The 14,113-nt window shown below is 57.9% G+C and overlaps 1 protein-coding gene across 3 annotated transcripts in view; it reads right to left on the reverse strand.

Annotated features, from left to right (window-relative positions):
- Positions 1-1,147: 1,147 nt before the first annotated feature.
- Positions 1,148-14,113, reverse strand: part of PRKAR1B (protein kinase cAMP-dependent type I regulatory subunit beta) — a 329,737-nt gene continuing 316,771 nt past the window's right edge. For all 3 annotated transcript variants that reach the window (XM_050784250.1, XM_050784249.1, XM_050784247.1), the window contains 2 exons: positions 3,426-3,507; positions 1,148-2,529 (listed from right to left, as the gene is read on the reverse strand). In XM_050784250.1, coding sequence (XP_050640207.1) covers positions 2,357-2,529; positions 3,426-3,507 — 255 coding nt within the window. In that variant the 3' untranslated portion in view covers positions 1,148-2,356. The remainder of the gene's footprint in view (positions 2,530-3,425; positions 3,508-14,113) is intronic.

Below are 14,113 nucleotides of genomic sequence, written 5' to 3' on the forward strand. Positions count from 1 at the left end.
CACCTGGCTAAGTTTTTTGTATTTTTAGTAGAGACGGGGTTACACCATATTGGCCGGGATGGTCTCAAACTCCTGACCTTGTGATCCGCCTGCCTCAGCGTCCCAAAGTGCTGGGATTACAGGCGTGAGCCACCGCGCCCGGCTGAGTTTTGAGAGTTCTTGATCGATTCTAGGTATTAGTCTTCTCTGGGATACATGTGGTTTGAAAATCTTTTCTCCCAGTCTGTGGTTTGTATTTTCATCTTCACAAGATCTGTTGCAGGTGTCAGTTTTTAATTTTGATGAATTCCAATTTATCAAATTCCCCTTTCATGGACCAGTGTCAAGTCTAAGAACAGTTTCCCTACAGTTTTATGTTTAAGTCTGTGATCCATTTTGAGTTAATTTTTGCATAAGGTGTGAGACTTGGGTCAAAGTTCCTTTGTGTTTGGCCTGTGGATGTCAGAGCCTGAATCTCCCCAAGGTTCTCTCCTGCAACCCTTATTCACTGTTATTTATTGAAATGTTTCCTGCAGGCCTACTCAGTGCCCAGTTGAAAGAGATCCTGGGGGCCTGAGGTGCATGAGTGGGCTGGGCCTGCCCTTGGAACCCGAGTTTACCATCGGGTAAACCCTCCAGAGGTCGAGGGCACCCTGGCCCTGGCACACACTGACCCCTCCCGGGGCAGCCTTCGGATCTGGGTGTCTGTGTCAGGGCCCACAAAACAGTCACAAGGAACAGGACCACCTGGGATCACGGCAGGATGTGGACCCTTGCGTGCAGAGACAGGGAGCTGGGCCCCATCCACTTGGCCACACTGGGACACGGCGGTGGGCAGCACAGACCCTCACGTATAGTGACAGTGCTGAAATGAGAACGTCTGGATACACAGGGCTACAGAAGGTGGACAGGTGGTTCCTCTGGCTGGAAGCGGGAGCTGTTGTTTAACGGGTACAGAGTTTCCACTTGGGAAGATGAAAGGGCTGGACGTGGACAGTGGTGATGGCTGCACCACGCTGTGGATAACGCCACTGCACTGGACACTTCAAAGTGGTTAAAATGGTAACTTTTGTGTTATGTGTATTTTAGCACCATAAAGAAAAAGAAAAAGAAAAAAACCCTTATCTACAAAAGACTTCAGACCAAGGCCTCCCGAGCTGGGAAGAGGTACTTCATTGCACATTTAATGGTTCATGCAGCACTCAGAGCAGAGATAAGGTGGGGCGGGCTCACAGGTCCACAGGACACCACAGGCACAGGCGGGACACGGCGAAGTGGCTGGGGCTGGGTGGGGAGGGGCCCCACGCATCGTAACCGCCAGGAGGGGAGGGGCTGCAACGTGTGACCTCGGACCAAGGACAGCCTCCCCGGGACACAAGGGACGGGAGCAATATCGGGTGAACTGCATGGCCTCACTTGTCTTTCGGGGCACCCAGGAGTCCCCTGGGGAGCTTCTCTGCACTGGCCTCACCCCTTTGGGCCTAGCTGGCTCCCATCATCACCGCAGGACCCAAGACGCATTTAAGGGACAAGTCGGTTGGGCGGGTTGGGGAGCGTGGGGCCCGCGGCTGGCTTGACTTCTGCTTTTCCCTAACATCAACTCGCCCTGGGTGGACTTTCTAAGAAAGGTGAGAACAGGCTGCTGGAGTCCCACCAGCCCCTCCCAACGGAACTTCGAGCCTGGCCCCCCTACTGGGGTCTACCTGCGGCCGCGGCCCTGGCTCCCAAGGCAGGAGCCCCGTGTGTCTCGGTGCCTGGCTTCCTCTCCAGTTAGAGGCAAGATCAATCTCACAGCCCAGAGACTCTCCCACTCCGGCATCTGCAGCAGGGCCCCCTGGGGAGGTGGGGGTGCGGTGGGATGTGGTGGGGAGGGTGGGGGCACACATTTGCGGGAGGGGCCTCGACTTCTTTCTTCAGCCTCATCTCCCCTGGGGGGCAGCCCCTTTGACACACTCTTGCCCCCACTCGGACCTCGATCTGGGGGACCTGACCTCACAGGGTCTCCAGGCCCCAGGGGCAACGTCCTGGCCTAGTTCTGGGCAGGACCCATCTTCAAGCATCTCCAGGAGACTGGCAGGCGTGGGATGGGCCCCCCAGGACAAGCCCGCAGAGGCGGCCAGGGAGGTGTGTGGGGAGGAAGCTGGCCTGTCCCTTTCTTGCTCTTGGGATGCGCTTTGTCTGCTTGTCCTTTGATTTGGAAATGCACAAGGTGATTATTTATTCCAAAACGTGACTCCGGGGAAGGGGCAGTCCTCAGGCTGCTGGGACCCAGCCCCACCCGGCCCACACCTCACACGGCGGCTCCCGGGCCCCGACACAGACGAGCACGGCACGGCCACCACAATGGGGAGATGCGGCTGCAGGGTGGGGGCTGCACTCAGACAGTGAGGGAGATGAAGCTGTTGTAACGCTGAATGTTCCTCTTGAGGATCTCGGAGCAGGGCCCCAGCACGCGCTCAAAGCGGGGCCGGTCCAGCTTCACACACTTGAGGGGTCCCCGGGCCACGACGGTGGCCGCCCGGGGCCGGTTCAGCAGCAGCGCAATCTCCCCTGGGAGTGAAGAGAGAGGTTAGGGCCCGGCCTGGGGGCCTGGGGGTCCTGAGGCCGCAGCAGGGAAAGGCTGCACCCAGGACCCAGGAATCGTCTCCCTTTCAAGGGAAGGATGTGCCAGGCATGTTCGAATTTCAAACAAACTTGTAGCATGAGTATAGCCCAAGAACTATTTGGGATATACTTATGCTAATGAATTGTTTTTATCTGAAATTCACATTCAGCTGGGCATTGTCCTGCACTTTTTTGGGCAATCCTGCAAGAATGCCCAGGTGTGCCCAGGCCTCCCTCAGGACCCAGATCCCCAGCTACAGGAATGCCCAGGTGTGCCCAGGCCTCCCTCAGGACCCCAACCCCCAGCTGCAGGAATGCCCACGTGTGCTCAGACCTCCCTCAGGACCCCGACCCCCAGCTACAGGAATGCCCATGTGTGCCTAGGCCTCCCTCAGGACCCCGACCCCCAGCTGCAGGAATGCCCAGGTGTGCCCAGGCCTCCCTCAGGACCCAGACCCCCAGCTACAGGAATGCCCAGGTGTACCCAGGTGTGCCTGGGCCTCCCTCAAGCCCACCCACCCCCAGCTGCGGGAATGCTGGTGGCTGAGGGCTACACTGTGCCCCCTCATCTCAGAAGCAGGAGGCTGCCTCCCCCAAGGTCATGCCCTCTGGGGAACCCCACATCCAGGGCTGGTTGCTCCTGAGGATCCAAGTCTGGCCCTGGAACCTCAATTTGGGGGAACAGGACTGAGCCTTCTGTTGCAGCCACACTGGGGCTCAGCCAAGCCCGGCTACAAGGCCCCACAGAGGCCCCCCAGTAGCTCCTCACCTCCAGGCCCTTCCCAGGACCCCAAAGAAGACTGCCACAGCCGTGCGAGGGAGGGGACACCCACTGGACTCACCGAAGTAGTCAGAGGGCCCGAGGCGCCCCACCTCCACGTACTCCTCACTGGGGGACCGGCGCTGCAGCACGGATGCGGTGCCCTGTGGGTGGAGGAGGAGGGACGTGAGCGCCAGCCAGGCGGGCGCAGGGTGGGACAGACACGAGGGGTCACCGCCCAAACCCCCACCTCCCACCCGGCTCCTTCCCTTGGAGCCACCAGCACATCCAATGCTGCCGCTTCTCCCCTTCCTGGCACCTGCGGCCAGGGCGTCTGAGCACCGCAGGACCTGCCCAGAGACCGCTGTCCGGCCTGGCCCAGCTCCCATTTTTGTTCAGAAACACAGACAGCTCCTCAAAATAGAACTCACCGGCCTCCCGCACCTTCGCTGAGGCGAGCGGAGGAGCCGGGTGGGGACGCGCTGGGACCTTCCCTGGGCTTCAGTATCTTTGTCACGGGGCTGCCGGGCTCTGAGCTGACCTTGGATCCACTCTCAAGGACTGGGAGCTCATCCAGGCCTCCCCGGGGGAATGGGGCGCTGGCTCAGGGTCACACGCCCACTAAGCACCCCCCTGACCCCCACACGGGGAAGTGGGGAGGGGTCTGCAGGTTGCCCAGATCAATGATTAACCCAGAGGCCGTGGGCAGAATATCACAGGGCATCCCCGCAGAACGTGCCACGCACAGATCCAGCCTGCGGACGGCGGGGCCAGGGTAGCTAAATGTCCCCTGGACTCTGGTCCCTCCAGGGCCCCAGGTGTGCAAGCCGTGGCCTGGCACAGGGAGAGTGTGGACTGTGTGGCCAGACGGGGCTGCCACGTCACTGTTCCCCACCTGACACTCCCCTTGCCGGGAACCCAGGACTCTTCCCCTGACACCTACAGTCGCTGTGAAGACACATTAGAGAGGCTTCCTCTGAACAGCCGGGGAAACGGTCCGTTCTCAACACCAGACACCCCCAACAGGTGTTATGAATGTAGCTCTGTGGCTGGCCCTGCCTGCCGTCGGCCTCAGACGCTTCCCAAATTCCACTCTGAGCAGCTCTCTCGGCACCATGCTCTCACCCGTCCCTAGTCTTCGGAGGCAGGGCCCTGTGTCTGCTGCAGAAGTGCACCTGGGTGAGGAAGGTCACCATCCCATTTTACAGCCAGGGAAGCTGAGGCCCAGGAAGGTGGCGGCACCTGCAGCCTGGCCCTCCAGGGCCCAGAGACAGCACCATCCGGGTACCCAGGGACCACGTCCCCACAGCCCCGGCCGACCTGGCAGACCGCGGCCCTCTCAGAGCAGCTGCTCGTGGAGAACGAACACTTCATTTCAAGGTGGGCTCCGTTCACCCCGGCTCACCCAGACCCAGCCTCATCAAATGCCAGCCAGGCTGTGCCTGGGTTAATGAGTAACTCCCCACCTTGCCACAGTCTGGGAGAGACGTGGGTCAGGAGACCCTGCTGGTGCCCGCCATGCCTGGAATCTCCAGGCACCAACTGGCAGCCCCTCTGAGGGCCAGACCCCCGCCCGGGCCCCTGATCTGGCCACGGGACCACTCAGCTCCCAGGCCTCTGCCGTGTTTATGAATCTAGCTGATGGATGAGCTGGATGTGTAAACAACAGACTGGGCGGCTGAGTGCCGTCACCGTGGGCAGGGGGAGACAGGGAGCGTGCCCCCAGCCAGGTGCCCACAGACTCAGACCCCGGGCACCGGAGAGAAGACTCCTCGGGCCCCCACCCATGGGAACAGCTCCCAGCCCTCCTCCCAGTCCTGGCACTGGCTCAGACCAGTCCCAGGCACAGCTCTGGGCTCTGAGGACCAGGCGGGGGCAGATGGTGGAGGGTGAAACTCGTGGGCTCTGAAGCCACCGGCCCCAGCCTTCCCAGAGGTAAGAACTCTCTGCTTCCTGGTCTTCGAAGCTGTGGCCACTCTGAGAATTCGGTGCAAGAAAATTTGGTTAGACGGCGTCCGGAGCAGTTGGGCCAAGCCCCCGCACAGGAGAGCCACTGTGAGCGGCGTTATTTGGACAGCCTTGTCCGGACAAGATGCGGACGGATGCCACTGATGCGCCCTTTGCGCCTTTTTTTTTTTTTTTTTTTTTTTTTTTGACGGAGTCTTGCTCTGTCGCCCAGGCTGGAGTGCAGTGGCCAGATCTCAGCTCACTGCAAGCTCCGCCTCCCGGGTTCACGCCATTCTCCTGCCTCAGCCTCCCGAGTAGCTGGGACTACAGGCGCCCGCCACAACGCCCGGCTAATTTTTTGTATTTTTTAGTAGAGATGGAGTTTCACCGTGTTAGCCAGGCTGGTCTCGATCTCCTGACCTCGTGATTCGCCCGTCTCGGCCTCCCAAAGTGCTGGGATTACAGCCTTTGTGCCATTTCTAACAGCTTTCTGTTTTAGAGCTGGGATTCTTTTCCTCTCAGAATCCAGGTGATGAACCTGACGGCCTCTGGTTCACAGGATTACTTGGTGAAACCTGGACGTGGAGCAATGCTCGGGTGCTTTTGACCTCAAATAGCAGAAAACCCAACTTGAGGCTGCTAAGGTCGAATAAAGGCCCACAGATCCCACAGAGTCAGAAGATGGGGGGGCCACGGATCCCACAGATCCCACAGAGCCAGAAGATAGAGGCGGCCACGGATCCCACAGATTCCACAGAGTCAGAAGATGGGGGGCCATGGATCCCACAGAACCAGAAGATGGGGGGACCATGGATCCCACAGAGTCAGAAGATAGGGGAAGTCATGGATCCCACAAAGCCAGAAGATGGGGGGCCATGGATCCCACAGAGCCAGAAGATGGGGGGCCACGGATCCCACAGAGCCAGAAGATAGAGGAGGGCACGGATCCCACAGAGCCAGAAGATGGGAGGCCACGGATCCCACAGAGCCAGAAGATGGGGGGCCACGGATCCCGCAGAGCCAGAAGATGGGGGGCCACGGATCCCACAGAGCCAGAAGATATGGGAGGGCTCCCAGGCCCATTTCATGGCTTGGAGGTGGCAGGGACCCAGCCTTGCTCTCGCCTCCTGCTCTGGGACCTCGGGGAGGTGCAAGGTCCTCAATCAGGTCCCTCACGGTGGCACAGAGGCTGCCATGGCTCCGGGAGTCACCGCAGGCCACCCCCACACCATCAGCAGAAAGAGAGAACCTGCCTCTGTCTCCTGCACTTCTCCGCTCAGCAGTGGGAAAAACCATTCCAGAAACTCCTGGAAACCGCCCCTCAATCCTCACTGGCCACAGCGGGTCTCACGCTTGCCCTAAGCAGGTTGCTGGGGAATGTGACCCGTGGGACTGGACGTGCCCCGCTCTGGGGAGGGGCTGAAGATCGGGATTCTGCCAGCAAGGAAGAGGCAGGGATGGGTCCGGGGACTGTTCCCGGACACGCCACGCTTTGTCCCTTGTCACGCTGTCTGGATGCAAGAGCATACTGGCCGTGCTCGGTCGTCTCCGGAATCCAGTTCTAAGTGGCGGCACTTCCTAGAGGCCATCTGGAAATCAGCGGCATAATGACCACACAGATGATTTTTTAAAATTGGGGACATTCTCATTCTTCACATGCCCTGACAGGAAAGGATGCTTGGATACCTTCAGGTTGGACCCTTCTCTGAGGATCTGGAGAGATGTGGTTTGTAAACCTCTGCCGTCTTTCCCTCCAGCCTGGCCAGGGAGGTAGCTGCTGCACCCTAGACCTTCACACGCCCCCTCTTTCAGGGCCCCTGCACGGTGTAGGGGGCATGAATTTCTCCACTTCACAGATGGAAGCCCAGAGAGGTTGAGCAACTTGGCCAAGGCCACACAGAGGTGGAGCCAGCCAGAGTCCTGCCGCCTCTACAAGCAGATGACATCCAGCCCCACCGGAAGGCTGCGGCCACCCGTGGTGGTGGCCAGCACACATGGCTCACAGGCCCTGTTGCAGGAGGGGTGCTGCAGATTGGCAGAGGGGAGCCAGGGAGGCAGACCCAGGAGGCGTGGGCTTGCAGCCAGGCCCCCCTCCTCGAGGCAAACCCAGGTGCCCCTGCTCCAGGGACTTAGCCAGGTACAAGCTGTCTTCATCCCTCCTGAGCTCATCCCAGCAGCACAGCCCCCTCCAGGCCCCCGTCTCCCTCTTGCATCTGCCCCAGGAGCGGCCAGCACTAATTTCGCTGCAAGGACACTCAGCTCCTGGCTGTCCCCGAGCTCCCAGGCACCCCCAGGCCCCCCTGCACCCCTGAAGCCTTTGTGAGAACCACCATGAAGCCCCTCACCAGAACACCGCTCATGTGGGCGCGTTCCTGCTTCCCACAAAGAGTGACTGGACACCCATCACATGCCGGGCACCGTTTTAGGCCACGGAGGAAACTTCCGGAAACCGACCCCTCAGAGGCACACCAGACGCCACCAAAGCAAACCCGCCAGCCCCCACCCCAGTCACCCCCAAACACAGCTTCACCGAGTTTCCGCTACAATGCAGGTTTGCCTGATGTGAATGCAACCCTGCAACGGGGAGCCTTCAGATAATTAGAAGGGCCTCTGGGGACGTCCAGGAACACAGTCACAAAACGGGATAAAACGCTGTCAATAACGCAGAACAACTTTCCACACGGAGTCATTCTGCTTTGGGAATTTGTATTCTTAGGAGTCACTGCCAAGACGGCCAGCAGGAGCCCCACTGGTGAGGCAAAGGGATCGGTCCCCAAGGCATCCGTATTCATCCCCCAGGAAGGGGCTGTGGCACCGCTGGACGGGAGGGGCCAAGGCCGGAGGAAGGTGTTCGGTGCCTGTGGATCGGGAACAGATTTCCCCCCCGTGCCTCCAGCATGTCGACCCCCTGTCTTTAAGGCCAAGTTCATCCTTTTGCCTTCTCCAAACACACCCAATAGAGCTGTGCCTTGAGCTCAGACGCCATGTTTCTGGAATGGAGAGGGGGACGCTGCCTCTGTCCCTGGGGCCGGGAAAGTCTGGGTCATAAAAGACAAAGGTGCCTCCCCCGGCTCCCGGGGTACTGAAGGGTTTCCGTGCAAAGCCACCGAGTTCACGTGAGCTAAACGCGGCCACTCAGCTGCCCCTTGCCCTCCCACAGCCGACCCCCACCTCTGACCACCCGAGCTAGAGAACCAGACGTGGCCCCTCCCACCCCTGGCCTGGGCTGGGCAGCTTCCGTTTCCAACCAGAGTCAGGGAGGAACCGGGAGGAGGGGAGCATGGTCTCCTCGGCGGAGTCTGGTGGCCACGGGACTCCCTCCTCCTGCCCTCTCATCTCCACTGGGATCAGCAGCCAAGGAGGGAAAGAGGCAGGACCCTCGGAGGCCAGCAGACCTGGGTTCAAATCCCCTCCCCACGTCTCAGCCGCATGACACCCATGGCCAGGCTCCTGGTGGAGCCACACGTCAGGAGGCACCTGACACACACAACCACCGCTTCTCAAGAAAGGGAGACATTTCTCTGTTCTTCCCATCATACTGTTGCAGGGACTATTTGTTATAGCAGCTCGGCCTCTCTCCCTAGCTGATACGCCTGCACACTGACGGTGGTGACAGTCCCCATCCTGTGCCTGCCCACCCGTGGGCATCTGTGCCAGATGCCTGAGTCCAAGAGCAGAAAGACAGGGAACAGCAGAGGAAGGAGACACAGGACGGACATGGACCAGGAGGGGTAGGGGTGCCGACCTCCAGCTGGCAGAATCCAGCACTCCCACGACATGGGCAGCTGCCGCAACCACCGCGAGCCCTCAGTTTCCGGGAGGCCCAGCTTGAGACGCGCCACAGTCTCTCAAGCCGTCGAAAGCTCTGGAAATAAACGCTCCTGTCCAACTCCACTTCCCAGACTGCCGCAAGGCAGCACAGACGCTCTCAGGAGGATTGAGAGTCTGGGTTTTTTTGGGCTGGAAAAACATCCTTGCCAAAACTCTAGGTCACACTCCCCAAATTTTCTCACTTATTGATTCTAACCCGACTCTAAAAATAACCCAGTGGCACAAACCTGGGAGGAGACACCGCAGAACGTCCTGCCCTGGCTGTTTAATCCTGTCCTGGCCGTTTTGTTCTGTCCTGGCCATTTTGTCCTGCCCTGGCCATTTTGTCCGCAGCAGGGGAATCACAAAGGATTCATTTTCCTTGCAACTATTTTTATTTTTTAAAATTTCCTGCAAAATCAGGTCAGACATGGTGGCTCATGCCCATAATCCCAGCACTTTGGGATGCCGAGGTGGGAGGATAGCTTGAGGCCAGGAGTTTGAGACCAGCCTGGGCAACACAGCAAGACCCCATCTCTTAAAAAAAGAAAAAAACACAAAGATGCTGGGGTGTGCTGGCACCTGCCCGTAGTCCCAGCTACTCAGGAGGCTGAGGTTCGAGGATCGCTTGAGCCCAGGAGGTCGAGGCTGCAGTGAGCTGTGATTGTGCCACCAGACTCCAGCCTGGGTGACAGAGCGAGACCCTGTCTCAGGGAAAAAAAAAAAAAAAAAAAAGAAGAAGAATGAGGAGGAGGAGGAGAAGGAAGGATGAGGAAGGAGGAAGGAGGAAGAAGAAAGAAGAAAGAAGAAGGAAGAGGAGGAGGAGGAGGAAGGAGGAGGAAGAAGGAAGAAGGAAGAAGAAGGAGGAAGAAGGAAGAAGAAAGAAGACAATTAAAATTTCCTATAAAATCGAAACCAAAATCAACTTTTTGATTTTCTACAATGGGCAGGTATGATTTTGATCAGAAGGAAGACCAGGCCAGGCGTGCTGGCTCACTCCTATAATCCCAGCATTCTGGGAGGCCGAGGTGGGCAGATCACCTGAAGTCAGGAGTTGGAGGCCCGCCTGGCCAACATGGTGAAACCCCATCTCTACTAAAAATACAAAAATTAGCTGGGCATGGTGCATGCCTGTAATCCCCCCCAGCTACTGGGGAGGCTGAGGCAGGAGGATTGAATGAACCCCAGAGGTGGAGGTTGCAGTGAGCCGAGATCGCACCACTGCACTCTAGCCTGGGCAACAAGAGAGAAAGTCCATCTCAAAAAAAAAAAAAGAAAAGAAAAAAAAAAGGAAGCAAGAAGAAAGAAGAAGAAGAAGGAAAACCAGCCAAGGTCTTAGCATTAGCCCCCTTGGAAGGGGTCCCGGCTTCCTGTCCCTTGTCACAGCCCCTCTTGCCCGGCCATGAGCCTCCAACGCTTCTTCGGTTCAGAGTTCAGTCGGATCACAGAACTGGGGGCAGACGGGGAGACAGGGTCCCTCCCCTTGGAGCCAGTGCTCCAGGGAGAACCTGGTGCCACAGGCGTAGACGGCGGCCCTGTCCCAGCCAGGTTCCCGTGGACACAGACCACTGGCCTTCCTCAGAGCTGCCGAGGCATCTCCCTTTTGTTTATTCTTCCAGGCACGCCTTCCGTCACTTGTCCACTGCATTAGGGCTGGGACTACAGCTGTGAATGAGGAGGCCACATCCCTGCCCGGACCAGGACTCGGCATCCGGAGGGGAGGCAGACGCAACCCCACAAGGCTACAGGTGCCTGATGCCAGGAGAGTTGAGATCAGTCCAGGGGGCGGCCAGTGAAGGCCCAGCCACCAGCAAAGTGACCTGTGAGCTGAGACCTCAAGGGCAGGATGAGCCAGCCGGAGAAGACCTGGGGTCTGCGTCCCAGGCCGAGAGAGGGGCTGGTTCCACGGCTGGGAGGAGAAGAGGCTGGAGCAGGGGGCAGGGCCAGGACGGCGGCTCAGGGCAGTCAGCAGGGGCCTACTCCATCTCAGGGCTAGTGGTCACACTTTCTCATGCCTGGCAGGAGCCCTGAGGGGTACAGGAATGGCTCCCCAATATACAAGGACCCCAATCTGGGGCGGATGCCAGGGAGGCACCAGAGCCCAAGCCCACTGTGCTCACAGTCCAGACCAGAGACCGTCTGGACGCCCCCCGGGAGGAGACACGTGAGGACGCCCATCTCTTCTTATGTGGGACGTCACACGTGTGTGCAGGCAGTGAGCCGGAGTCCTGAAGCACACTGTCGAGTCAGGGAGGCCAGGAAAAGGCCTACACACCCCAAGTCCCTTACGTGAAGTTCTACGAGAGGCAAATATATTCATTTTATTTAAATAAATATTTTAGGCTGGGCACGGTGGCTCACACCTGTAATCCCAATGCTTTGGGAGGCCAAGGAAGGAGGATTCCTTGAGCCCAGGAGTTCGAGGTCAGCCTGGGCAACATGGCAAGACCCCATCTCTACAAAAAGTAAATTAGCTGGGCGTGGTGGTGCTGGTGGTCCCAGCTACTCAGCAGGCTGAGGCAGGAGGATCACTGCAGCCCAGGAGTCTGAGGTCAGCCCGCAACATGGCGAGACCTCATCTCTACAAAAAGTAAATTAGCTGGGAGTGGTGGTGCCTGTGGTCCCAGCTACTCAGCAGACTGAGGCAGGAGGATCACTACAGCCCAGGAGTTGCAGACCAGCCTGGCTGGCAAAGCAGGACTCTGTCTCTAATAATGACATGGTTAGGCTGTGTCCCCACCCAAATCTCATCTTGAATTGTGGCTCCCATAATCCCCACATGTTGTGGGTGGGACCCAGGGGGCGGTAACTGAATCATGGTAGGGGGTGGCAGTTTTATAAGGGGCTTTCCCCGCTTTGCCTAGCTTTCATTCTCTTTCCTGCTGTCCTGTGAAGAGGTGCCTTCCACCATGATTGTAAGTTTCCTGAGGCCTCCCCAGCCAGGCAGAATCACAAGCGATTCAACCTTTTTTCTTTATAAATTAACCAGTCCCAGGTATTTCTTCATAGCAGTATGAGAATAAACTAATACAAAGAATAGTAATACTACTAAAAATACTTTAAATGAAACTTAGTGTCACTCCCATAAATGGAAACTGCCATCCCTTTCCATAAATTAAAAAGTAACTAAAAGATTAAGCACAGCTAGGCAGGAGCTGGAAACGTGTTCAACACACAAGCTCAACCCAGGCTTCCTCCTGGCCAGAACAAATGGGACTGAGGAGGCTCCTGTCCTGCACGTTGGGCCGGGCCATCGGCACCAAAATCGAGCTGCAAACCAAGAGTCGAAGAGTCTGGGTCCAGCCCCAGCTCTGCAATGCGCCAGCCAGTCTCAGGCAAGGCCCGTAACTTCTCCAGCCTCAGCTGCCTCATCTGTTAAATGGGACACCACCAACCAATGTTACAGAGCAGCGGTGAGGCCGAGTTACCAGCTCGTCCAACGAGACAGTCATCACGAGGGCTGCGACCGTGAGTGAACCTGAGTGGACAGACACCAAATGCCTTCTCAGAGCCACAGTGGCCACAACACATTCCTCCCTCCAGTGAGACTCCTCAGAGCCTGGACAATTCAGCCTCACTCCAGTGCCTTCATGTTTCCTGTGCACACACTGCCTGCCTGTGCGCTTCTGGACTTAGGCAGAAGCAGAATCCTACACATATGCACACACACGTGAACACACACACAGATGCACACTTGTGCACGCAAACACCTGCACACACACACACCAGTGCACACACACATTGGTACATACATACATGCTCACACACCCACACACAGGCAAACACAAGCACAGGTGCACACACACCTGTGCACACATGCACAGGCACATACACACCTATGCACACACACATTGGTACATACATACATGCACACACACTCCACACCCATGCAAACACAAGCACAGGCGCACACACTAACAGGTACACACACACCTGTGCACAAAGGCACATGCCTATGCACACACACCTGTGCACACACACCTCTGCACACATGTACAAACACACACGCATGCCTGTGCACACACACCTCTGCACACACACCTGTGCACACACACCTCTGCACACAGGCACACACACCTGTGCACACACACACACAGGCACACATGCACACATCACACAGATGGAACCAGCCCCGACCTATAAAGCACTCCCAAGTAACTCTGTGATTTCTCCTGAATAAACCGCATGGATGTATTTTTATGTTTTTTTAAGCAATTGTTGGAATAACTGTGTTTTCCACACGGAAGGCAATTTCACTCAAAGCTCCCTTCCACCCAAATCCCTTTCTGCTCCCTCAGGCGGTGACTCCTCGGAGCACTCCTGAGCTGTGCGCGGCTCCGGGTGTCTTGGAGGTGGCCGAGCTGCTCCTCCGCTGTTTGTTTCGGGAGCCTGAGCCACTTCCCTGCAATCGTCCCCTGCCCGCTCCTCAGGCCCGGCCGGCTGAGACGGCGCTGATGTACGTCACACACCCTGGGCTGCAAACTGTCCTCAGAACAACAGTGAAAACACACTTCGGTGGGTGAGCTGCCCAAGGTCAGCTCCTGTGCCAACGTTTAATGGATCATCCATGAGGTCTGGGGCCCGGCAAAGGCACGGCCCAGCAGCTTCTGTGGGAAAACAGGCCGTTCCCGCGGATGTCAGCGCCAGGGCTTGGGGCGGGAACAGGTGCAGGGCTGTGTCCACCCCCGCCTGCATGCCAGAGTGAGGCAGGCCTGGCCCCGTGTGAGAAGAGCCTTCCCTTCTGCAAACCCAGTTATTCCCTCGGTTCTCTCTGCAGCCAGGCACTGTCCATCCTGGGACCTACGTGGCTGTTGTGGAAGCCCCCGTGGGTGCTCCTGGTGCAGCCGGTGGGGGCGAGATGCCTGTGGCTGTGCCAGCTCCCACAGTTAGGCGAGAAGCATGGAAGGAGAGGGGCATGGCTGCCCAGGCCCTGCCCTCAATGCCCTTCCATGGCCCTGCCCTCAATGCCCTTCCGTGGCCCAGTTACTCCCCACCATCTGTGTGGGAGTCTCT

This window comes from Macaca thibetana, chromosome 3 (genome assembly GCF_024542745.1).
Source record: "Macaca thibetana thibetana isolate TM-01 chromosome 3, ASM2454274v1, whole genome shotgun sequence".
NCBI classification, from domain to species: Eukaryota; Metazoa; Chordata; class Mammalia; order Primates; family Cercopithecidae; genus Macaca; species Macaca thibetana.